We start from the raw sequence: 25,812 nt of genomic DNA on the forward strand, positions 1-25,812 counted from the left end.
TGTTAAATGGAACACTGGCACAATCTGAGGGTCTAATGAGAGGAATCGGTGTTAAAGAGGGGCAACGTTCCAGACGGGCTGCTTCAGTCAATCCCAGAAACGCTGGCCCTGACATAACTGATGTAGTCTCTCCTACCTTGCTACCTTCATGGGAGCAACTGGCAGCTCTGTCCGGTGGGGATTCCACAAAGGGCAAAGGAGGCACAGCCAGTGTTTGTTAGTGAGCAAAAGGACGTATCATATGAAACAAAGTTTTAATTTTTATTTTACATATTTATACATAAAACTTTCAAGGAACCATGTGGATCCGACAGAATGTTAATAGCACATCTAAGAATAAACCTCAGGTAGTCAACATTCACAAAATGTTGAAAACTGATTAAAATATACGTAGTATGGAGAGCTACGACTTCACTACGAGGCAGGCATGTATTTTGACTTGTATAGCACCGTCATTTACAGTTCCTCTTCAAAGCTACAGTGAAGAATGAAATAGTCAATGGTAAAATACTGCTCCAACTTAACGTTTAGCTAAACAAATAAAAATAAAGTTAAAACTACCCTCTGCTTATCCACGGTTGTTGGTGGTGTAAGTACTGTACAGTTCTCGTAACGATATTTTATTAAAAGGCCTGATAGTAAGTGGAGAGAGTAAAAAAAAAAAAGAATTAAATTAAAATAAATTAAGAAGCGAAGGCCAGTCACGGGACAGGAAGCGTGGACGTTACCAATGACTAACACTGACGTCTCTTTCGGAGCCACCTTTAGCAACAGCATTTTTTACGACCACAGAAGCAAAATAAATTCTAGCTTGTCCTCTGGTGGATGTCTCTCTTTCACTTCGAGGGCATTTTCTCAGCCATGTGCTTCTGCTGACTCTCAGCGTGTCTGCAAAATCAACGATACAGTCACTCAGCGTTGAGGGGAAAGAGCCAACAACCAACACCCTCCAAAGCAAAGCTACAGCAGCGTCCGCACCAAGAGCCAGGACGAGACGCGTTCGACTCGCGGAAGAGCGCTTTAAGCTCAACCGACTGTCCCAGTTTTTATATTAGGTGATCATGATTCCCGGATTTTGTGAATCACAGAATTAACCTGAGGCTGACAGGCATTACCACTGTGAAGAAGGAAAGCGCTGTGTTTAAAAGATGTCAAGAGGGGTTGGGGATTTGGCTCAGTGGTAGAGCACTTGCCTAGGAAGCGCAAGGTCCTGGGTTCTGTCCCCAGCCCCGGAAAAAAAAAAAAGATGTCAAGAGGGGAGTAGCTGGAATGTCTGCGTCAGTGCGAGTTAAAATGTGATTCCTACACGCCAGGCATTGCACCCAGGGCTCAATAAGGCTGTGGTCTTTGTAGGGAGTAGCACAGTGAATGCGGCCAGGAAAGGAACAAATGGCAAATGCAGAAAGCACAGACAGGAGACAAACATCAAAGGTGGGACTGTAGCTCAGTGTAGAGCATACGCCTAACCTGTAGGATGCCCGAGAGCTGCAGGAGTCAGAGGGGTAAAACAAACAAGTCAAGATCAGGATTCGATCGGTTGAGGGCGGACGGAGCAACTGTTTTAACACTCATAGATTGGGACATTAGCTAAGGCTGACGGAACCGTCCATCTGATTTGCTCTCATGAAAGCTAACGTCAAAAACATGATGTAAAGTCCTCTGTGGATACGAAGTTCTCCCAGGTTAGCATAAGTTCCCCAGCCTGAGTTAATCCTAAGGCGTAAACAACAATGAAATGGCCAGGGGCCGTATGATGCAAAACCTGGACAACCCAGAAGGTGGGTGGTGGGGACGGAAGGGGGAAAATGACCATGTTCTTGGCAACCCCCTGAACAGGCACGACCCAAAGAACTGTAAGATCTGTAGGCTGCAAAAGCTAACGGTTTGGAAGGATGGTTCTAGGAAATGACAAATCTTGTGGGAGGCTAAGGCTGTGGTTTCTGGCTGTCATCGAGGGTTGGGGACAAGATGTCTGGATGTGGGGTGACACCAAGCTTATGCCCTGGTCTCAAGCAGAAAAGCCTCCTTATCCATGTTGCACAGAAGGCAAACCACAAGCGGTTTCAAAAATCGGGCACGTGACTGCAGCATCCTTGCCACATGCAGAAACCCTGGAACAAATAGCAACGTACATTTGGCAATCAAGGAACCCAGAGAAATGCTGCTATTGTCCCCCACCCCCTGCTACACTCTGACAGAACAGACCATGGCCCCACGGATGGGTCTAAAGAGCCATGGGTCATTTTCATAGTGCAATGTGTGAGTGTGTCCAGTAGATTCAACTCAAAAAAAAATGTTCTGATGTCCCGTGATGGAAGAGTCACTGTGGCTAACTGAATCACAGCTCTCACAGTGCTTGTTTTAATGGACCTCTCTACACAATTGTACACACCGGTACATACATCAAGAGACTTCCTGCAAAGGCAAAGCAAAGTGGCAACAAACAGCTTAGGGAAATATTAAAAGCTATGTGTTCTTTTGAGACATACACATAAAAAAGGATTTCATTAAAATGTTAAGAGGCAAAGGATTTCTATAAACTTTTTCATTAGTCATTTTTACATTAAAGTCCTTTGTAAGATGTCTATCATTCAAGTTCCACAAAATGACTACACGCACGCACACACAAAATCATTGCTGTGCATGGCAGGCCCAGTGCTAGAATCTAAAACATAACAATTCAAATGGTGTGATCTCTGCTTGCAGGATAGAGAATTCATCATCACTTGGTAAGAAGCAACAGATCAAATGTAGAGGCCGGGCTATGGCCAGGACACGGCGGGAGATAAGCTGGCCTTGTCATCCTCGCAGCTGGTGACACTCTAGCACCCACCACATAGCTGGCCGTGTGTGGAACACAGCAGCACAGAATGCATTGGGATTAGTTCCCAGGGATGGTCTTTTAGAATAAAACCTTCCAAGATCATAACTGTTGACCAGATTTAGCTGGTGATGTGTGTGTCCTGGTCATGCAACACAAGGGGAGAATAACAACCCAGAAGCAAACCCTTGGGGGTGGGCAGAGAGAATGTCTCTTAAGAGACACACAAGTGATTTTCAAATCTCTCGATTCCCAGTCTAGTCTAAGAACAATCGAAGCAGAATGTCTCGAGGTGGGACCCGGCACCTGTGGTTTATAAATATCTCTAGGTGCTTTCAGTGAAGACCCAAAGCTGAGCGGAACAGATCTAATGGGCGTAGAACAGGTAGAGGAAACTGTGGAGCTGAGCTTCCCAGAGCAGCCTCTGTGGTGATACCACTGGGCATGGCTAAGCACCCTCTGGCTCTCCTTTGACCCCATGCACAGCTCCCCACCCCCAGCATGAACAGAAGCATGGGCCTCTCCCTCCATGTAGAGGGTTTCAAGGGAGCTCCACGCCTCTGCCTATTATAGGACGACTCCAATCAAAAAGCTTCTTCTACTATCTCCAAGTGTTTGAACTTATGGTCCTGCTCGCCCCGTCTCCCAAATCACCACAGCTACACCAGCAGGCCCACAGAGAAACTGATATGAAGCCTAACACCTTGAGAAATGGGAGTGAGTTGGGGGTCATTCCCTCTCAGCAAGGAATGCCAGCACCACCGTAGGGCTGGGGAAGGTTTTTACTACCATAGGCAGAGAGGAGCTGATGGAAGACTGCAGACTTCTTTTGTGAACTCTGGGGCCTGGCTGCATAGTTCCTGATGATTCTATCATTTCGATTCGGTGACTCTTGAACTCTTGGGTAACAAAATGAGGTGCTAAAGTTGCCGATGGGGCAATGCCCCACGCGTCTCCAGGTGACAATCATATTATTTGAGTGTTACTATAATAATTCAGCTGTTGGTAAATATTCTCAACTTAGGAGGCATGCTTCTTTCCTTTTTCAGGTAATATAAGGCGAACAGGGATCTGGAGCAAAAGCTCAGTGGTTAAAGCACTTGCCATACAAGTATAAGGACTGGCGTTTGGAATCCAGGATCCACGTGTGGAGCCTATAATTACAGCCTCAGAAGGCAGGGAGAGGGAATCCCCAGAGCAAACTGGATAGCCAGATGAGCAAGCACGACACTTGTCAGCAATTTGGGGCTTTCACATGCAAGTGCTGGTGTGTGTGTGTGTGTGTGTGTACACACCCACCCTACCCATACATATCCTATATATATATCTATACATACATACATATGTCTCTCTCTCTCACAGATTAAAAATAATGCTAAAGAGGATTGGGTCTCTTCTCTCTTCTCAGTAGCAAATATCAATACATACATACATACATACATACATACATACATACATACATACATACATCATACATACATGGTGGGCTTTACTAGAGAGAAGCTAGTAAGAACTGGGAGCCAGCACTAGCCTGATTCATTACTCTACCCAGCAAGGCAGCTGGAGCCATGCCCATCTCGACACTCAGATCTCAGTTTCCCCAGGATAAGAACAATCTGGTGGCCCTGGGGCTGTGGAACGATGCCAGGACCCCTCCCTTCCATGGCATGGCAGTAATGATCAAGAGCTGGCCCACTAAACAGCTGGCGTCTTTCCGTGGCACCAACCATGTGGCTATTCCTGTGCTGGAAACAACAGAATGGAATGGAGGAGGGCCAGCCACCCTGGGGGTAACAGTTTTGCAGGGTGAAGTCCTTCTAGGCTAGAAATGTTGCCCCGATTTAGAGGGAAGTGTAAGAAATCTTCATAGATTGACAGTTCTCACCATTTCTGGGCTGGGAGATAGCTCAGTGAGTAAAGAGCTTGCTTTGAAAGTGTGAATACCGGAGTGCCTTGCTACTTTTAATTGTCAACTTAGTACAGTTTGGAGTTAACAGAGGAGAAAGAGTTGACAGAGCAATTGCCATGATCAGACTGGCTGATGAACTTGTCAATGGGAGATTGTCTCCATTGCTAATTAATGCAGGAGGGCCCGGGCCACTGTGGGCGATACCATTCCCTTGGCAAGCGGTCCTGGACTGTATGGAGAAGCTGGCTGAGCACCAGCCTTAGTGAGCTGGACAGTGATGGGACAGTGAGCAGCATTCCTTTCCGGTTTCCGCCTTAGAGTTCCTACCCTGCCTTCCTTCAATGATGCACTATAACCTGTAAAATGAAATAAACCCTTTCTTTCCCTAAAGTTACTCTGGCATAGTAACTATTGCAGCTACAGAACCAGGACGTCACAGAAAGCTGGATACTGTAGCACGCTCTACAGCCCCAGGACTGTACTGTGTACAGCTATTATGAGATGGAGCTGCAGACAGGAGAATCCCTGGAAGCCCAATAGCAAACAAGAGATCCTATCTCAAACAAAGAGGAAGAGAGGGGCACACTCTCAAGGTTGTCCTCTGACCTCCACGTGCATGCCACAGCATACGCATACACTCTTTCCCCTCCCTATCTCTCTCTCTCACACACACCCAGATTAAAAATAATGCATTTTCTAAAGAGGATTTTGGGCCTCTTCCTCTCTTCTCAATAGCAAATATCAACGGCTGTTTGGTGAGCTAAAGTACAAACGTAAGGGATTAAGTCTCAAGAGCTCATTCTTGCCCTCGTCTTTCAAGTTCAGCCTACCCAAAGCTTTGGAAGGAGAAACTGGACTGACCTAGTCAAGTCTTCTATGTCCACCAGCATGGCGTCTTGTTCTGTGTGCAGCTCATCTCGAATGAGGAGCAGCTGGACCAACTCTTCATTCAAACCTGGGGCAAAAAAAGGAGCGTTAAAAATCAGATCAAGCCACACCCAAATCAGAACATAACGCACATTCGCAGACACAAAAGTACCTCTACACAGTTAAAGATCACAGGAAAGAATCTTTTCGCATGTGTGTGATTTCCATGCGTGTATACGTATGATTTTTACATGAAGGGGTGAGTAATTACACACGCGGAGGCCCATGTTGGAAACGATCATCAATTGTGCTTCCATACTGAAATAAACCCACCTGTGATCAAACCCACAGCTCACTCACACAGCTGGTCACCAGCCAGCTCACTCAGGGCTCTGCTGTTGATACCGTCTAAGGGTTACAGGTAAGCCACCATGCCCACCCAGAATTTACATGGGTTTCTGGGGATCTGAATTCTAGTGGCCTCTTATCAGCTTCTTATATGTGCAGGCGAAGCACCCACTGGAGCAGCATGGCCTGTTTGTAAAATTAAGAAGGTATTGAGGAAAAGAAAAATCCTCTGAAATACTGGAAAGTTAGCTTTGTGGCAGTCTGAAGAAAGGCGTCTGGAAGACAGTGCAAGGAGAATACCCCTGAGGTAAGCACAGAAGATGGAAATATTTCTAGCTCTCCTGATATTAGTGGTCAGCATGGCTCAGGAACAGGCCAGGAGCCTGCTCTTGTGTTTTCCCCTCAGAGAAGCTAAGAGCTACAGCTGTTATGTGCACACGCAGGGGGAGAACAGCTGAAAAGACTTGTGAGCAAAGAGACAAGAGGAGGGAGCAGGCCCCCTGGACGTGTTTCCAGGGATTCTGACTTCAAATGCCCCCCACCCCCACCTTCAATTCAGAAGAGTTTGCAACTTGAATGGGGGCACAAATCACACACAGAGCTCTAAAACTCCACGTGACTTTGAAAAGCACCAGAGAGTAACGGTACTCCTTAAAAGTCTAGACGAAGCTGCTTCTGTGGTAAAATACTTCATGCTTCTCAGCCCTTGCATGAGTAACAGGCCTAGTGACTAAAACAAAATTAAAGCCATTTTATGTCCCATGAGTTTAAGGTTTAAAAACAAAACCCTCAAACCAGGTGGTGGTGTAATGCACCTTTCATCCCAACACTTGTGAGGCAGGGGTAAGGGGCATGGGGCAAGAGGCAAAGGGCAAAGGGCAAGGGGCACGGGGCAAGGGGCATGCTGATCTCGGAGTTCCTGGCCAGCCTGGTCTGCAGACTAAGTTCCAAGACAGCCAGGGCTACAGAGAGAAACAATGTCTCTAAAACCAAAACAAAACCAAACAAAACTTAAAAAATCCAAAATGCTTTCTCTTGATTCTAAAACATCACCTAAGCACATCTCATTTTTTATTTGGATCTAGTGCAAAAACATTATCTTTCTCACTCGCTCCTGGGTGGCCTTCTCTACGCTCTCAGCAGTGTCTACCTTGACTGCCCAGGAGGTTGGTTTCCGCACCTTCCCAAGCTCCATATTAAGTTTTAAACATTCTATGAAGAAACATTTGCAACATAACATAACAACAGAGTCATCCACTTAGTGACTGCCCAGACCCGCTCGGCCTCAACCATGGCCAGCTTGAGTCATCTTTCTTGAGTCAACAGGGCCATTTTACAGCCATTACACACACCCAACACCATCTCATCTGGGGCGGATGACATGATCTGGCTGACCATACTGCCTTGTGGGGACACCGTCTTTCACTGGGCCAACCAGTGCCTCCGTATGACAAACGACCTCCAATGAGCGCCATCCCCACCAGCTCTCTACCCTCTCTGGATGGGGCTGTTGAATCTCTTCATACCAAGAGGGGAGAGCTGCGTAATTTTTCCATATTTGTAAGTATACATTTATTGTCTTAAAAAAAAATCCCACTTGATGTGTGATGGTGGTGATAGCTGAAACAAACTCGTGCCCACGTGAGGTGGGAGGGATGGCTGTGTAAAGCTTGCAGCTACGGAAGTTTGTTCTAGAAACAGATGCAAGTTAAATACACTGCCCATGCCAGGAGCCAGCAATTTTAAAAAGACTGGTAACCATGGTGAACCTTGGACAGTTCTGAAAGCGTCTGACATTTTACAGTTTAAAGAAAAGGACAAAACTAAACAATAGAAGAGTCCTGCGATTGTCTAGATCTTGAAAACACACAGACAGCCCAGTGAAAACAGAAGAAATGAACCCCCAGGCAGCCTTGCCCCTCACCGCCATTCACCTTACGCCTACTTCCAAGCAGTTCCCCCACTTACTCTCAATCTGGGAGTGGAGGTCATTGACGATCACTTGTAGCTGCCCGATAGTCATGTCTCTCAGGTCGGTGGGCTTTAAGCTTCTTTTCATCAAGCATTCGCTTATGTGAGGCATGTGAGGCAGCTGGAGACACAAGGGGCAGGGGAGGGGTGAACCGAGTGGCAAAGACCCTGGGGAAGAGCTAATCTGCTCGTACAGACCCACTCTCACCCACCCGCTTCTGCCCAGGTTTCCAGCCTGAAAGCTTTCCCAGCTGAGCGTTCCAAGGGTGGCCCCATTCCTACCTCGATCCCTCCATATACCAGATGGCACACTGTCTGCACCCTAGGCTTCTGGGTTGCTCTCTGACACTAGTTATGGGGAACATAAGTAATAGGAATAGCAGGGATAAAACTAACGGTATCAGCTGCTGTTTACTACTTTATAGCAGGCCACCAGCACCGTTGAATGGGCTCTGGATGTCTTCCTCACTGGGTCTTCCACAATCCTACTCTCACCCAGGTGCTGTGTCTGTGAAAAGTGCCACGTGAGCCCCTTGTCAGATCCCTGCAGAGCCAACCGTGACTGCTAAGTCCAGGACACTAATCCATTACACTATATTGTCTCCCTCAAGAGGTGGGTGAGAAGCTACAGCAATCTTTCACTTGTGATAGAGCAGGAACTCAGGAGATCTGAATCACAGGCTGCAAGCGTTCACTTCTACGAAATGCTGCCCGTGTGTTTCTTAGTGTAACAAGAGAAGGGAAAAAGAAACGGACTTTGTTCTTTCTCAACGGCCGGTGCTTCTGACAAACTGCCTCAGAGAAACCCAAGTTTGCATAACTCTGGGAAAGAACCCATCCTCAGTCCCCAAATGCTCGCTTGCATGCCCAGCCTCCGCTGCTTACAAGGTCAGCGACGGGAGACTTTTTCCTGTTCTGTTTTTCCACTTCTACTTGCATTTTGGCCATTGGTTTGGCCATGGCCAGGGCCATTTTGGCTTCAGCTTGTAGCTTCTTTTGCCTTGTAAGGAAGTCCATGTCATCCAGGGATTCAGATTCCTCCTCGGTGGTGTCTCTATCGGAGTAGGAAGAACTCTGCTTGCTCTGTAAAGGAAGAAGGAGAAGCTTCAAGTCCCATTCCAGTTGTTATGCCATTGGGGAGGGGCACTAGCAACAGGGTCCTCTCTCAGCATGGGTGGGGCCCTGGCGGCAACTCCACTAACCCACTTGATTGCAATAAGCCTGTCAGTCACAAGAAACCTAGAAAAGGGCCTATTTACAAGGATTCTGTTTTGAGCACAAATAGAAGGGTGGTAAAAGTTATAACAGGGCCATGTTTACTTATGGAACCCAGAGCCAGGGTCTGCGACAGTCTTCTGAGATCACCAGCAGATGACGTCTGCCCTATGCTCAGAGGTCAACACACATCCGCTGGTCATTAGAAAGATAACACAGAGGGGAAAACATCCCCGTAGCAAGCGTTCACCATTATTCTCAACTTCTGGAACATGAGGGAAGGGGCTGAGCCTTTAGTTCTAAGCCCAGTGAGGAGCGATTCTTTCACACATATATGTATTCTATGTAAGGAATAGATAAGGGAGGTAGCTATTCCTTCTCTATCCCCGGTCAGCTTTGAACTCACTGCATAACCTAGGCTGACCTTAAACTCATGATCCTCCTGTCACAGACCCCCAAGTTCTGGGATTACAAGCACGCACCACCATGCCCAGCTCCCTTTTATAGTCTCTAAAAGAGTAAGTGATTCCTTTCGTAGTCAGCAACCTTCATGAGCCTTAGTTATCAGTGCTGTGCCAATTCTGAGGTCACTGTCAAACTCTCGCAGAGTGTAATCCCAGCCCCTCCTGGAATGGCTGCTGCGGGTTCACAACAGAACAAACCCTTAGCAGTGAGCAAAGAAGCCAAGGCAATGTCTCAGCTGGTGGCCATGTGGACTTACCATGGGGGACAAGGGCGTGTCCAGGCTGGTCTCAGTCTTACTGTCGTCGGCATCACTGTCCTTGTCACTGCCGCTGTCGTTGACAAAGCATATCTGGAGGTTCATCCCACTTTGTAGTCTGGGCAGAAACAAGCGGGACAGTAATTCTGCTTAGCTAGTTGTTACTTGGTTGAAGCTGATTAAATGGAGTTCACTAACAAGATAGTTTTATGTGTTCTTCATGTGCAGAACTAAGTGACCCAAATCATTCTACATTTCCTTCTGTGGCTGAGACAGGATTTTGCTACATAGCCTGGACTGGCAATCCTTCTGCATGAGTCCATTCTTTCCTTCAAATACAGATGTTATTAGAGGACCTACCATTTCAGTTGGTCGTTTAACGTTATATGTTACAGCACCCAGTGAATAACGAACACATAAGAAGATGCTTTGTGTTTACAGCTCTGCCAGTCTAGACGAACAGACTTCAGCCAGTAACACTGCACGACGGCAGTTCAGGTGCTGTTTTAGAAGGACAACAAGTTCAGGAGAACCAATCGCGTAAGACAGCAACACTGGGAGGAGACCTGTGTGTGAAGCAGTTGCCAGAAGCCAATGGAGGAAGCTCAAAGACAAAAACATCACAGGCTTGTTCACCTCAAGAGGCATAAGGAAACCCCAGGGTGTTTGGAATCTTAGAACGCTTGTGCTTCTGCCCACTGAGCCTGACTCCCAGCACCAGCCACCTCTAGGAGCTGATCAGGGTTCTGAAGCTCCTCGCTGTGCAGTCAGAAAGGACAAACGCTAATGATGAACATGGCCAGACTGTGGGCCCAGCCCCGTGGGCTCAGCTCCTGGTTCTAACTGGCTTTTGAGGGTGACCACGTCTCAGTACTATCTGGTCATTCTCAGCATCTCCAATATCCCAGCTTTGTGGGAAAGTAAATCTTGTTTGTGGACATGTATGTATGGGGTGCCAGAGGGGCCACAGGGAGCCAGTCTAAGCCTGCTTTGGGGCAGAGGATGCTGAATTTGCTCTGGTGTTATTACTGCTGCAAGGTTCTAACCTAATACTTCACGTTTGTGTTTGGTTGTCTTTACCCTAACGATGAAGAAGCTCTGCACGCCTTGCTCAATACTGATAGGATTGTGCCCATCAATCCCATTTACCCTCAGCACTGCCATTAAGATGTGTACGTACTGCCACCTATTGTTAAACTTTATAATTACACAAGCTCCAGCTTAGCTTTTCCTTAAAAACAAGGCGTGGGGGGGGGTGTGGGGAGGGAGTGGCATGGGGAGGGGAGGGGAAGGGAGGGGTATGTCCAGCCTTCCTGACACAGATGAGGAAGCCAAGCCCAGAGCTGCAGGGAAGCAGGCCACAGGTTCTGAGATGGCCGTTTCACAGTGGGTTCCAAATCTTGAGTTTCAGTTTGGCATGGTATGGTAGTTCCATACATGTGAACTACCCCCCTTTCTCCACTTTCTCAAAGCTAGGTAAAGGTACAGAGACTCTTAGAGCCGATGCGACTTTCTGAAGGGACCTTACTCTAACACTGCTCACACATTCACAGCCACCCCTGCTGCAGCCAGCTGTCCGAAAGATGACTCACACCACTGACAGCCAGTGAGCAGCTGGCCCTTCAGTTGTGCCTGCGCTGGCCTCCCTCACAGTTTCTTCATGGATCCTGTGGTACATTCACGTTTCCCTGTGATCCAGACACACTGAACTGAACAAATCTGTGATATCCGCAGTGTGTCTAAAAAGTAGAATCAAGCAATTTTAACAATAAAATCAAGATCTACAGTTTGGAAGGTGATAGCAAGGACAGTCTGGGGACACATTTTAGTCTCACCCGAGTCTAGGATTATGTAGCATTTCCGAGATATGAATAAAGTCTCACAAAGAAGCGTCTGGCTGCTGGAGATAAAGATTTTAAAAATAAAACACAACAGCAAGAAAGAATATCGCAAAACCAAGCTAAAGATGCCCAAGGACAAATATCTTCATTCCGAAGAAAAAATGATTATAAATTCTACAGCTCTGCCCCGAAGTGTTTAACCCTCCACGAGGAGCTTCTAACAGCGGGGGGACTTGGAAGAATGCTTCAGGTACAGATTCAGAGCCCCCGCCCCACCTTAGCACAGTAGCCCCATGGGAAACTAGATGGAGTTCGGGTGGATGGGGGTGGATGGGGCAGGGGGCCTGTAATTCCTTACAGTGGTAATCACCGAGAATGTTACTCACAGGGACAATGTGACATCATAGCCGCTTAAGAAAGGGTTTTAGTAAAGACATCTTCAATGGGCTCCCGCTTCAAGAGGGATTTCTTTGCCTTTAGCCTTTAATCGCATTTTAGGAGGAAGACGGCTCTGGGTGACACTCAACCACATCCCCCAAGCAGAGGCCTGACTGTGGGGTGACAGGGCCACCAGGTCTTCTGAAGGCCTCTGTCAGTGCCATGGAGTCAAAGAACAGATAATCCCCATTCTCGCCTTCCTGCCTGGCAGTGAGCTGTGCAGCTGTCTGCAAGGTTTATTTCCGAAAACTGCCCTGCCCTGGGTCTCTGCCCTTTTGCTGCCTCACTTAAATCCTGCAGAGTTCAGTCTTCCTTGGTCTCTCGGGCACAATCCCAAGTGAAAAAAAGATTTTGTTTATGGAAGCTATCATTTCAAAGCATCTCATTCGGAGTCATTTGATGTTTTAAAAGAAATTTATTTTACTAATGTGTTTACGTGAGTGTATGTGCACACACACACACACACACACACACACACACACACACACACACACGCACGAGTGCTTGTGGGAACCAGAAGAGGGTATCAGATCCCTTGGAGATGGAGCCACTGGAATCAGATGCTGGGGTCTGAACTCTGGCCCGAGACATCTCTCTAAGTATTTAGTAGAACAATGCTGGGTAGGTAGTCTGTCTTGCTGGTCGATTTTACCTCTGGAAAGTCTAGGTGGTGATTTCCCCAGGAATCTCTTCTTTATGGACCACATGGGATGTCACCCAGCAGAGCTGCCCAGAGCTACGGGCATGAAGCATCCCATCTGGGTCAGGATAGAGGGTTGTTGCTGGAGAAGGCTCAGAACTCCTCACGTCTTCTGGACACATCATGGGAGGGTGCTGACTGCTTACGTGGAAGGAAAGCAGTTGTGTTTTACAGTGAGAAGAGCATCTCTTGGGAAAGGGCTGCTCTTGACTTTGTCTGCAGTTATGAGGAACAGGGCTGGGAGGATGGCAGAATGTTCTCGGCTACCAAAGGAGATCTCAAAGCACAGCCAATGGTATACAACTCGGTAAAACACCCACAAAACCAAAACTCTAAACCAGCTCTGCACCAGGCAGTGACACCCGCAATCCTGACGCACAGGAAACAGAGGCAGGAAGTTGAGAGTCGAGGCCATCCTGGGCTGCACGAGGAGTTGTCTCTAAAGGCTGAGGAACTGGCACAGAGCTCAGTGGTAGAACACTGGCCTATGAGGAGCAAGGCCCTGGATCTGACTGCTGGCACTGAGGGAGAAAGTCCTCCTCCCTCCTCCCTCCCTCCCTCCCTCCCCCCCCTCCCTCCCCCCCTCCCTCCCTCCCTTTCCTCTTTCTCTCTTCTCTCTTCTTTTTCTTTCTTTCTTTCTTTCTTTCTTTTCTTTCTTTCTTTCTTTCTTTCTTTCTTTCTTTCTTTCTTTCTTTCAGAGCTGCACATTCCTGAGCCTTTCTGAGGCTCACATAAAAATGGTCATGTTTGAAATTCAAATAATATTATATTTTTCAGGGGTTCCTCTGGGTTTTTATTGGATTTTTTAAAATTTACATTTCAAGTATTATTCCCTTTCCTGGTTTTCCCTCCAGAAACCCACTGCCTCCCCCTGCTTCTATGAGGGTGCTTCCTCAGCCACCCACCCACTCCCTCGCACCTCCCCACCCTGACATTCCCCTACACTGGGGCATTGAGCCTTGACAGGACCAAGGGCCTCTCCTCCCAGTGATGCCCGACAAGGCCATCCTCTGCTACATATGTGGCTGGAGCCATGGGTTCATCCCTGTGCACTCTTGAGATGGCGGTTTAGTCCCTCTGAGCTCAGGGAGGTCTGGTTGGTTGATGTTGTTGTTCTTCCTATGGGGTCTCAAACTTCTTCAGCTCCTGCAGTCCTTCCTCTGACTCCTACATTGGGGACCCCGTTCTCAGTCCAGTGGTTTGCTGGGAACATTTGCCTCTGTATTTGTCATGCTCTGGTTGAGCCTCTCAGGAGACAGCTATATCAGGCTCCTGTCAGCATGCACTTCTTGTCATCCACAATAGTGTCTGGGTTTGGTGGCTGTATATGGGATGGATCCCCAGGTAGGGCAGTCTCTGGATGGCCTTTCCTTCAGATTCTGCTCCACACTTTGTCTCCATATTTCCTCTTGTGAGTATTTTTTTTTGTTTCCCTTTACAGGAAGGTCTGAAGCAGCCACACTTTGGCCTTCCTTCTTCTTGAGATTCATGTGGTCTATGAATTGTATCTTGGGTATTCTAAGGTCTTGGGCTAAAGTGAATGCATTCCATGTGTGTTCTTTAGTGATTGGGTTACCTCACTCAGGATGACATTTTCTAGTTCCATCCATTTGCCTAAGAATTTCATGAAGTCCTTGTTTTTAATAGCTGAGTAGTACTCCACTTTGTAAGTGTACCACATTTTCTGTATCCATTCCTCTGTTGAAGGGCATCTGGGTTGTTTCCAGCTTCGGGCTATTATAAATAAGGCTGCTATGAACAGGGTGGAGCATGTGTCCTTGTTATATGTTGGGGCATCTTTTGGGTATATGCCAAAGAGAGGTATAGCTGGGTCCTCAGATAGTGCGATGTCCAATTTTCTGAGGAACCTCCAGACTGAATTCCAGAGTGGTTGTACCAGTCTGCAATCCCACCAGCAATGGAGGAGTGTTCCTCTTTCTCCACAAAAATACAGAGACAAGACTTGTGTTCTCCAGACAGAAGCAACTTCATGGTTTTAAGTTTGCTGGTGACTTCCAGGAGGGCGGCAAAGATCGTAAAGCCGGTTCATGTCCTTCATGTTAGGCTGGGCTGATTAAAGTCTGGTCTGAGGGCGGCTCTGAGGCCCAGACTTCCTCCTTGTTTTCTAGTTCTAGAAATGAGACTCTGGCTTAGGCATCAGTGTGTGAACATTTACCATCTCGTGTGTGTGAGTGCACACGCACGTGCCCATGCTATGTGAGTCTACACCTGGAGGCCAGAGGTGTTCTGTCTCCATCCATTTTATTCTTCTGAGAGACAGGGTCTTTTCCGAAGTTTGTTCAGTGAACTTCAGAATCTACCTGTCTTCGACGCCTCCATGAGACATTGTTGGCATGCCCATCTTTTGTGTGGGGACTGGGGACTTGAACGCGGGTTCTCACGCTTGCACAGCAAGCATCCCCACTCACTGATCCATCTCTCTGACCCACTTTTAAAATTCTTTCAGGATTTCACAATCGTGTGTGCCTTGACTCTGCCACCACATTCTGATGGCTCTCCATGTCAGTTCATCTATCTCAGAGCTCAGAGCCGAAGTCCCAGGAACCCCCGAGAGCTCCGTTTTAATTTACTAAATCCTGTCTGTGTTTGGCACCATACTTTTACAGGGCCCGTGCCTCCTATCATTGTGCGTAATTTCAAGCCAACTGTATGGCCGGGGAGCAGAGCAGGAGGGAACTTCCATATGCCTATGGCTTTCCAGCTTGCATTGCTCATTAACTGTCTACAGCCACTGTGGCTTGTGAGCCACTGTCCCACAGTGCCATTCATAACTCGACATCCCCAGCTCGTTTGTGGCCAAGCTGTTAGAGTACATCCCTCCCACTTATCTGAATGGATCTTTGATGCATTATTCAAAGGTTTTATATATAATGAATAATCACTCACATTTTCCATGCCATTTTTCTGTTTCATATTGATTTCAAAGGGGACAGAGCATAAAATATGCCCAAGGGTATGCATAAGTGCATTTCCCTTTCCTGGGACTACGTCATATGAATATGAGAACAACAGTTTGGGGTGAGCCTTAGCTGCACACCATGTGGGACGGGGCAGGCGAAGAGGACACACTGTTGCTTTGTAGAGAACTGTAAAAGACTTCTGCACTCCACACACTGTCTCTTTCTCTTCCCCCTTTCTGTGCCTTGGAGACATTTACCTCAACAACTGCACAAATGCCTGCTGCTGTTTTAAAGAATCACGAGAGAGAACAAGGCTCCTACTTCTCCACATTAGCTCTGGAAACACAATGCTGCAGCTTTTCTACTCTATCAAGAGTATGTAAACTTCCTCTTGCTTCGAGGTCTACTCAAGAAACAGGCAGACACTCCATTGGACTTCTAAACATCATTCTGTCTATGCATCAGCTGTAAATGGTGCTGGTTCAACACATGGCATCATCACACAAAAGCACCACAAATGATTCTTCTAAGCATGTATGCAGAGAAAGGAATTGCTTGATTGTTCCTTCCTTCCTTCCTTCCTTCCTTCCTTCCTTCCTTCCTTCCTTCCTTCCCTCCCTCCCTCCCTCCTTCCTTCCAGAATCAGACAGCATACTTTCTAATTTGCTACAGTCCCACTATGGTCTATTGGTTTTTATTTAAATTAGTTCACTCATTTCCAGTTTTTTGTTGGACCATACAGGCATTTTATGGTGCTTGACCCCTGTTAGTAAAGGCATGGGAGTTGATCAAGGAATTAAAACCGAAGTCTTCCAGCAGGTCACAAATGCCGAAGTCCAAATACACACACTGGAAGGGAACTCAAGAACACTCGGTGCACACTCCCTATATTCCATAAACACCTTTGCTATCTGGATAGTACTAAAGTAAGGTGCTATTCAGGAATGTTAAAGCAGAGAGCTTCAGAAGAAAGGAAGTGTGGCTGACAGATGGGGGAACCCAGGAGAGAGCCCAGAGGGCCATCCTCCAGAAGTTGTGTGCTCAGAAAAGCTAACTAGTATTTCTAAATGTGCCAAAGAATGGGTTGTCTGATGGGGCAATATGTCACTTTGTGTCTTGATCTTGTCCTGCTCGCTCTCTCGCGCTCTCGCTCTCTCTCTCTCTCCCCCCCCCCTCTGATCTGGCATTTTAAGAGAAGAGGAAAGAGCGCTAAAGGCAGTAGGCCTGTGAATGGCTGTCACAGGATTTCCTTCTCTATATCTGATAACCTCCCCCCTTCTGCTCCCACCTCTAAGGCTAGTTCTCAATTCTTCTTTCTGTACATGTTCAAAGCACAGCTGATAGGCTTTCAAGACCTCATGGCCTTAGAGTCTCTGTGGCTAAGCAGCCAGTAGATCAGGGCGGCCACCCATGAGCTTTTCTTTGGAGAAGCGTCAGCCTGTTTCCTAACCTGGGCTCCAGAGAGCTATAAATACTTGCATTCCCCAGACAGCTGTTGGTTCTCATTCCACCCACATCAGTGCCAATTTCCTTCACTGATGACCACTTCCTGTAATTGAATTTGGAATTACAGGATTTTAATGTCGGCGAAATGTATTTTCAAGAGAAATACTCTTTAGTATGAAGGGAAGGCAAGAATGAGCCCTCTTAGCATAGTAGGCATAAAATAGCTAGATGTCAAATGTGGTCTATTTTTATCTTAATTGAGTTCTGATGATTTCCAAGCAGCCTATGTATGAAATAAAAAGTTGCTGTTTGTGTGCATCTATATATGCCAGCACTTTACCTACCTTACTTAGGAGTGGGGACCTTGCTTTACGCATGAAAAACAAAGTCCCAGACAGGTAAAACTGCACAAAGTCACATGTGTCCTCCCCCAAGAGGCTAGGACACTTTAAGAAGGGAAAAATAAATCCATAAATGAGAATAAAAGAGAAGATGAAAAACAATCAAAATAAAAACAAAACAAAATAAATATCTGGAAACTGAAGTGCTTAAGAATAAATGATGAAATATGATGAGTTACTCAGCTAGCAAACACACAGGCATGCACATGAGCACATGTGGCACACGCACACGCACACACACACACACACACACACACGCACATTGGAATAGCTGTGAAAATGGCTGAAATGTCCTGATAATTGTCTTAAGTGAAAAAAAAAGGGTCATAAAGAGTAGCTACAATGTGATTCCAATTTTATACATAAAAATGCATACACAGGGCCAGTGCAATAGCTCGGCAGGAAAGGTCCCCTTCTGCTGCACCCCATGAGCTAAGTTCAAATCCCAGGGTTCCCCATGATGGAAAGAACCGACTTCTGCAAGTTGTCTTCTGACCTTCACACATGAGCCATAGCACACGTGTGCTCCCCACCCCACAAAAATAGAGAAAATGTAGTCATTTTTTTCAAACGTCTAGGTAAGATGGGAAGAAACATCCTTCTCGATGGAAGGCATTACATTGGCTTTAGACTCGTCTCCCTCAAATGCCTCTGAGTTGTCATGTGTGGGCACTTGGTAAGAATTAGAGAAGGCAAAAGAGAGAGGATGAGAGTTGGCGTCAGAGCCTGTGCGCTGGAGGAAAGGTGAGTGGGGCTCAGTGTTTGACAGCTGCCGTCTGACTCAGACCACATTGAAGCGGAGTGTGACTCACACCTGAGTCAGCCTGGGCTCTGCTTTTGGCAGGCTGCTGTGGAGAGTGGGTGATGAGCCGTGGGCAGCTGGGAACCCACGTACTGGTAGGTAAACAGTTCGTGGACAGGCTCTCCCACTCGCCCCGCCCCCACTCGCCCCGCCCCCACTCGCCCCGCCCCCACTCGCCCCGCCCCCACTCGGTCCAGGCCCCCAGGTCCCACTTGGTCCGGCCCGGATCTCATTCTTACTCTTCTCTATGTGCCTGCAGTAAACCAGAGACCCAGGGAACTGGCAGAAATTTTAACTATGTTTCAAAGCCAGCCATTCTAATTACTCTGATCAGTCCCTGATCTGAAACTTCTCTCCTGCTGACAGCTACTAGAGCTGTGCAGGGTAAAGAAGCAAGCTTTACTCTGTCAGGTGCCTAAGAGGCTCCTACGAAAATACTGCAGAGAATGTCCGTACTGTGTGTGGTGTGTGTGAGTGTGTGTGTGTTTGAATAACTGGGTTAGCAGGATTTGTTTGTCTTTTTTTGTTTGTTTGTTTGGTGACTGGATGGAACCCAGAGCCTCATACACACCAAGCTTGAGCTCCACTCAGCCTCCAAGGTGAATACTTTAATTCATGTCCTTTTATACCTTTCAATGTAGAAACATAGTGTTCAAGTACTGAGAAACATTTAGTGGCTGCTTCTTAGGCTTGGTTGCACAGAAGGCTCAGTGGTTAAGAGCATGTATTGCTCTTGGAGAGAGAGGACCTAGTTCTGTTGCCAGCACCCTCCCCTCGGGTGTCACTGTGGGGACAAGCAAGGTGCTTGGACTGGTGCTAAGGACGGTGTAGGAGATTTCAACTCTGACGGCACAAATTCCAGGAGAGACCTTCACCAATGCATCTCTTGTTTTTCGTGTGTGTGTGTTTTGCAAATACTAGAGACATGTATGGTTGCGTCTGTCTGTGACAGGACACTGCACTGCTGTTGCTGTTCCACGTGACCTGTACATAATCAAGCCATCAGCTTTCTAGTGTGGAGGGAGACGGGCGCCCGAGTCCCTACCCTTAACTGAGAAGCTGATGGGTGATGAAGCTTCCGGGGAGGGGCAGTTGGTTTTGTTATGGGCGTGGCCCAGGTAGGTTAATTATACTCCAATGGACATGACATGAGCATATTGGACTCTGGATTACTGAACAAAAACAGCAAAACACAAATCTGGGAGAGGGTGAGAGGTGGGAGGCAGCCCCAAAAAGAGTTACGGGGAGAAGTAGGGGATGAATATGATCAAAATGATTCGTGCGAAATTCTCAAAGAATGGATAAAACAGCACATAAAAAGTATATGTCCAAACAAGTCCAAAATGAGTCTCTTAACAACTAAAATCAAAAGCCCAAGTGCCCAGGAGACATGCAATTGCCAGTGTTGTGTTTTCTATAATCAACACTATATGGAAACAAATAAAATGTAACAGAAATAACCCCAGCAAACACCAAGGCAGTACAGATGAGGCACACTTCTGAGTCCTTCCCTTGCCGTCTTCACAGGGACCTTTTGAAGAAGGCACAGTTATTATCCCATTCTATAGACCAGGAGGCTGAGGTACACTGATGTTATTAGCAAGTACTACTAAGTGGCAGTCAAGTCCTAAGAGTCTGCTGCTACTTGCCACGCCCTTCTTCCTTCCTAGTGACCGATCCAGGCACGGTGCAGAGGCACTGCTGTGAACAGAGTGAATGGATGTGTCATTTCTTTGTTCTGCGGGATGTTTGAGTGGGATGTGGGAGGATGAAATCTGGGGACAGTTGATAAGAGACACCAAAGCCTGCAAGAATGGGGGACTGATGGAAAGGCATTAAAAGTCTTTCCTTTTAATGGCATTTTTACTGATATTATTTGTTTATCTTTCTATTTTACTGCAAATGTCTCATATATCTGAAAAGACACAACAAATTATGGCCAACAACACCCCCCCTCCAGTCTGCTTAAATAACAACATTGAGGGGTTTGTCTTCTCAGTAAAAGTACCTTCTATGGGTTTCATGCATGTGATAATGTGCAAAAGAACAATCTGAAGGACACAGGAGACTTGTGCTGGTGTGGAGATGTAGCTCAGTTGAGCTGCTTGGTTGAGAAGAAGCATGAGATTCTGAGCTCAGTGACCAGCACTGAAGGAGAAGGAAGGATGCTGGGAGAATTTGGGACAGCCAGTTCACTCCTGTCAGTGGGCACAGCTTCCAGGAGTGGCGTTGGGCACACCCAAGGCCCAACACATGTGCATGACCACTGTGTAAAGGGGGTGTAAATTGCACTGATGGTATCACGAGAAAATATTAAAGATGATGCAAAATGAAATCTAAATCCTAGAAGCTCATTTAATTAACATTCTGCTGTCCACCGAAGCCATTTTTTTTTTAATGTAACATGTAGCCCAGTGCCCACCCCCACCGTTTTTCTGCAATAGCTCAGGCAATTGAATTCTCATTGTTGATGAAAAAAATTCATAAGACAGGGTACAGCTGGTTATGCCTTTAGCAAGATGTCAAATTCAGCCTGCACAAAATTAATTGCACCTAATTAAACTGGGGTCATTGGCATTATTGTAAAGCAAGGCTATTTATTAGACAAAGAAAATTTCACAAATACCAATTTACTTTTCTTTCGGATTTGTGAAAGAGAAGAACTGCTTACTTAATTAAATTTGTTTTGCTATTTTAATCTTATTACTTCTCAAAAGATCCACTTTAAATCCTGTCTCACTTTGGAAATTGTGTAATATTTTAGAATACGGTCTCCTTGAAACAAGGCATTCAAAACAGAGAGGCTTTCTGGAGGGTAGGAGATGACTGTTCAAAAAGAATTGAAATCGGATGCACAGCCATAGTTTGCTGGGACGCTGGTGCTACCAACGTGAAGAGTTTTTAAAACAAATGAATAGCATGTGTATGAGATCACAGTGAAGTTTCAAAGATGTGCCGTGCAGTACAAATAAGGCATTTTGATGCACTTCTCATTTCAAGCAGGACGCTGTAGAGTGAGTCTCAGGTCAGCCTCTTTTTTCTCTCAGGCTGGGCTGAATCAGCCACTCCACTTACTTCCAGGAAATTATGCAAAAATTATTACTGTTAGAGTCAAGACTGTGATTCGTTTTCCTGGCAGATGATGCTGGCTCATTTGACACATACAAAACACACACACACACACACACACACACACACACACACACACACACACACACACACACACGCAACATGCAAACATGCGCGTGCACACAGACATACAGTTCCCATATTCAAAGCCCTGTGAGTCTTGTTTCTTTAAAGCATCCTAGGTTCGCTGTTATGGGTCTAGCTAAGCCGGCCCTGCCTCCTGCTCCCCTCCCACCCAAACACAGAGGAGGTAGCAGGTGTTTGTAATTGGCCTGGCTTCAGCCATTCACCAATAAGCATAGAAGGCCAAGAAAGAAATGAATTTTGATTTGGGGATGGTTGAGATAAGTAAACAGTAATCATTATTCAAAGCAGCTGCTCAAAAACACTCTGGGGAGTTGGTTATCATACAGGCTGGAGGGAAGGATACAGCTCATCCAGGCTACTGGACGGCTCTGCAGGTGTGATAAAGACGACGGTTATCTAGGATGCATTTATACCTATGTACGCTATAGAAAATCCATCTCGGGTTAAGGTAGAAAGAGAGTGAAAGTCAGACTGATCTGGGGCTTCTGGGAAGGAAGGAGAAGGGAGAGGAAGGGAAGTTTTCTTCTCGACGTCGGGTTGGTATGTAATTCATCAATAGAAGCTTTCCTAGCTGCCCATCGGTAATGGCTGTCCATCTTGTGTCCCCACAGTAGCTAGGCCTCTTCCTATCTCCTCAGCACTAAGCTGAGAATGTGGGAGCAGAACAAGAACTGATCATTACTGTGACCAAGGAAAAATGTGCAGGGAAGCACTGTACCAGAAGTAACAGAAAAGCTGGGAGCAATGGCAAGTCCGCACGTCCAGCACTCAGTAGGACTGCAGCAGGAGGGCTGGAAGGTGAAGGCCAGTCTTCGCTATGCAGCAAGATCCACTCCACACCCCGAATATGACTAAACCTAGTATATTTCTTGGAGATTTCATTTAAAAAAACAGATAATCCATTTTTTCTTATTTCCTATTAAGCAGTTAAGACCTTTTTCCAAACGATAAAAGAATGACAAAGATCATACCGTCTCAGTTTAAGAAGGTGATTATGTCTGGATTAGCAAATTTTGTAGGAAAATGTGACACTCCATGTAGGCCACACTCCAGCACACGTCAGGTCTAATGAGCTGTGTTATGCGGCCATATTCAACGTTCTTTGGCTATAGTATTAAGCATAAAATGTCTTTATGGGATTATGGTAAGCCTAGCTTACATTAACAGCTTACCACTTAAAAAAAAGAAAACTGCTTTAAGAGAGATAACACCATCCAGAAAACCTCAGCAGGGCCGATACCCAGTGGAGCACATCAAAGTTGACCTTGAAGGCACGGCTGACACACTCAGACTCTCACACGCCTTCCCGTCTCTTACATACTGGTTATGACTAATTTTTTTCTTTTGCAGGTAAATTCACATCCTTTAAAGAGCATGAAAGGCATCAGATTAGGTTTCCAAAGATTTCCATTTATAAGTAGGCCCGGCCTTAAAAACCAAGCTGACAATTTCAGAATCCAATATTTGGGGGGCGCTTTTGGATGGGGTCTCACTTGGTCACCCCAGCTTGCCTGGTGCCTCATATATTGGCCTCAAACTTACTCTTCCTTCTGCCTCAATCTTCTCTGTGCTGGGCCTGTGATACCAGGCCTTGTTCTGTCAATTAATCTTATACGCTGTACTCCACTTCATATCGAGGACTGAGCTCTTCAGGGTAGTAGACTCACAACAGGTCTATCTGGTTCTGGATGTTTGGCTAACCCAACACACTGCTCTTGTACCTTCTGGTACTGTTCTGCTGCGCTGACATCTTCAAATACTTCTGTAAGAGGCAAGGTATTTCCCGCTCCGTGAAACGCTTTTGGAATGACTGGTAGTGGTCTGGGCGGGTTTGATGGGGGTGGGAGGGAGATGCAGAAGGTAACCAGCATGCCTTCTAAACACGTATGAAATTAACAGAGAACAAAATGAATCAATAAAAACACTTACAAAGAAAATTTACATTCCTAATAGCCTTAATGACCACAGACTATATAACAGGGATATATAACTGAGCTTTCCTGGAGACCCTCCCAGCCCCTGACACTACATTATGGCTAATGAGGACGAGGATGGTCAATCACAACAGATTTTCTATTTACAAGATAAAGTGATGTTTCTTAGAAACATTTAGGATCCTTATTAAATATCATCTCGAGTGAAATTAGAAAAGTCATGGTGTTCTCACAGATGATGAGCTCATCCCAGAACAGAGATGAGCCCATCTGAAAGAACAGGCTATAAATACTCTCTCCGAGACAAGCCAACAAGTGCAGCTTGTTATATGCTACTGGGAAGCACATTCGTGTTTGCATAGCTGTCTCCAGGGGAAGAGGACTCGGTGCTTTTCCAATTTGGCTCTGCTCTAAGTCTCAAGAGGCCCTGGGAAACAGAGAGAGGCACCAAAGGGTAAGGAGGGCAGAAAAGGGATGAGGGAAGAATTTTCTGGGAACCTCAATTCCTGACCCTCAGTGCCACTCAATTGGAGAAGGGCCGTTTGGTTTTACATATAGGGTTTTGGGTGTGGTGGTGTACTGCTTTAATCCCAGCACTTAAGAGGCAGAAGCAGGCTGGCCTTTGTGAGTTTGAGGCTAGCCTGGTCTACATATTGAGCCCCAGGCCAACCAGAACTACACAGTAAGGCCCTGTCTCAAAAACAAAAACAGAAAAAGGAAACCAAAACAAGACAGATACTGAAAACCTCCATGAGACTTAACCATGACACGTAGTGGACACTACTATCTACCCGCTCTTAGGAAATCCTCTTGACATCTGTGACAGGAAGACAGACACGCAGGAAAAAGAAACAACAGCACAAGTGTCTGAAAACCTTAGGACGGTAGGGGAGGAGCACGGATGGATATTGCAGAATCCTGGAAATACTCAGGGAAAAGAGAAGAGCAAAGCACAGACTCAGTTCTTGAAAGGGCCATCTAGACCAGCTCTCTGCCTGGCTCATCTCTGGCCTAGAAGAATCAGGAAGTTTATTTTCAAATCACAAGTGCTCTAGACTGGAGTACCTAGACATACACTAAACTTCCAAACACTCCCAAAGGTTCCCTTCCGAGGGTCATCAGACACTACCAGACAGCCTAACAACCCCTCACGGTGAGGTTCGATGGTTCTTTTCTATTGTAAGCTACCGACCAAGAAAAAAAAAAGACTAGATGCTTCCAATTGATTGCATACCGGTGAAGGAGTGCGCCAGTTTGGTTAGCTCCATCCTGAAGAGCCTGACTCATTTGTTCAACAATGCTCAGAGACTTGACCTCGCTTCATGTGGTTGCCTGGGTAACGAATACTACAAAGACTTGTTTCCCAATAACTTACATTTGGGTGCTGGCGAAAGACAAAGAACAGATTTAAAGACATTCTATAAATGCCTTAATAAGGGTAATGGGTCTAAAGAGAAAACCATGTGAAGGTAAGTGGGTGAACAGGATAAAAGAGGAAGTGAGAGGAATGTGGGCGTTTATTTGTAATAAAGTGGCCTGGGAAGGTCTCTCTGAGGAGATGATATATGTCAAAACAACCTAGCCCACAATGTAAGGCAGCAAAATAGCTGTTATTATCATGGGAAATAGGAAGCTCAGTAAAAACTATCTGAGGTAATCAAAAGAAAACTTAAAGGTTTCAATGAAATTAAATATGCTAACAAGTCTTAAAGTGTAGAGGAAATGGAGAAATACCTAGAAAAACACATCTCATTAGAATTAACTCAAGAAAGAAGAAAGAAGCAGGTACGATCAGGTAGCTCTTAAGGAGTGGAAGCATAAATACCAGACCAATGCAGGTGACTTCACAGAAGCAGATCATCACAATATTACGTCGACACTTTGGGGCATAATATGAAATATAAGTCCTCACCCATTTTTAAGCCAGCATAGTTCTAAAAGCAGACAAAATATTATAATACTATGAGAGACCCATGCCAATTATGAATATACCTGTAACAATCTTAAGATATTAAAAATAAAGAATATGGCCCCCAGTTGACGGATGGGGCCACCCACCCATCTCAAAATTTCTAACCCAGAAATGTTCCTGTCCAAAGGAAAGTCAGGGACAAAAAATGGACTGAAGGAAAAGCCATCCAGAGACCGCCCCATCTAGGGATTCATCTCATCTGCAGACACCAGACCCCGACACTATTGCTGATGCTAAGAAGCGCCTGCTGAGAGGAGCCTGGTATGGCTGTTCCCTGAGAGGTTCTGCC

General features: G+C 46.1%; 1 protein-coding gene across 3 annotated transcripts in view; it reads right to left on the reverse strand.

Moving 5' to 3' along the window:
• Nucleotides 1–237: 237 nt before the first annotated feature.
• The window catches only part of LOC116896801 (IQCJ-SCHIP1 readthrough transcript protein), a 737,613-nt gene continuing 712,038 nt past the window's right edge, over nt 238–25,812 (reverse strand). For 2 of the 3 annotated variants that reach the window (XM_032898272.1, XM_032898274.1), the window contains 5 exons: nt 9,853–9,970; nt 8,802–8,999; nt 7,914–8,037; nt 5,592–5,685; nt 241–888 (listed from right to left, as the gene is read on the reverse strand). In XM_032898272.1, the coding sequence (XP_032754163.1) occupies nt 837–888; nt 5,592–5,685; nt 7,914–8,037; nt 8,802–8,999; nt 9,853–9,970 (586 nt within the window). In that variant the 3' untranslated portion in view covers nt 241–836. Of the gene's footprint in view, nt 889–5,591; nt 5,686–7,913; nt 8,038–8,801; nt 9,000–9,852; nt 9,971–25,812 lie in introns of all 3 variants that reach the window. The other variant, XM_032898271.1, reaches the window with a different exon arrangement.

This window comes from Rattus rattus, chromosome 3, assembly GCF_011064425.1.
Source record: "Rattus rattus isolate New Zealand chromosome 3, Rrattus_CSIRO_v1, whole genome shotgun sequence".
In the NCBI taxonomy this organism is placed as follows: domain Eukaryota; kingdom Metazoa; phylum Chordata; class Mammalia; order Rodentia; family Muridae; genus Rattus; species Rattus rattus.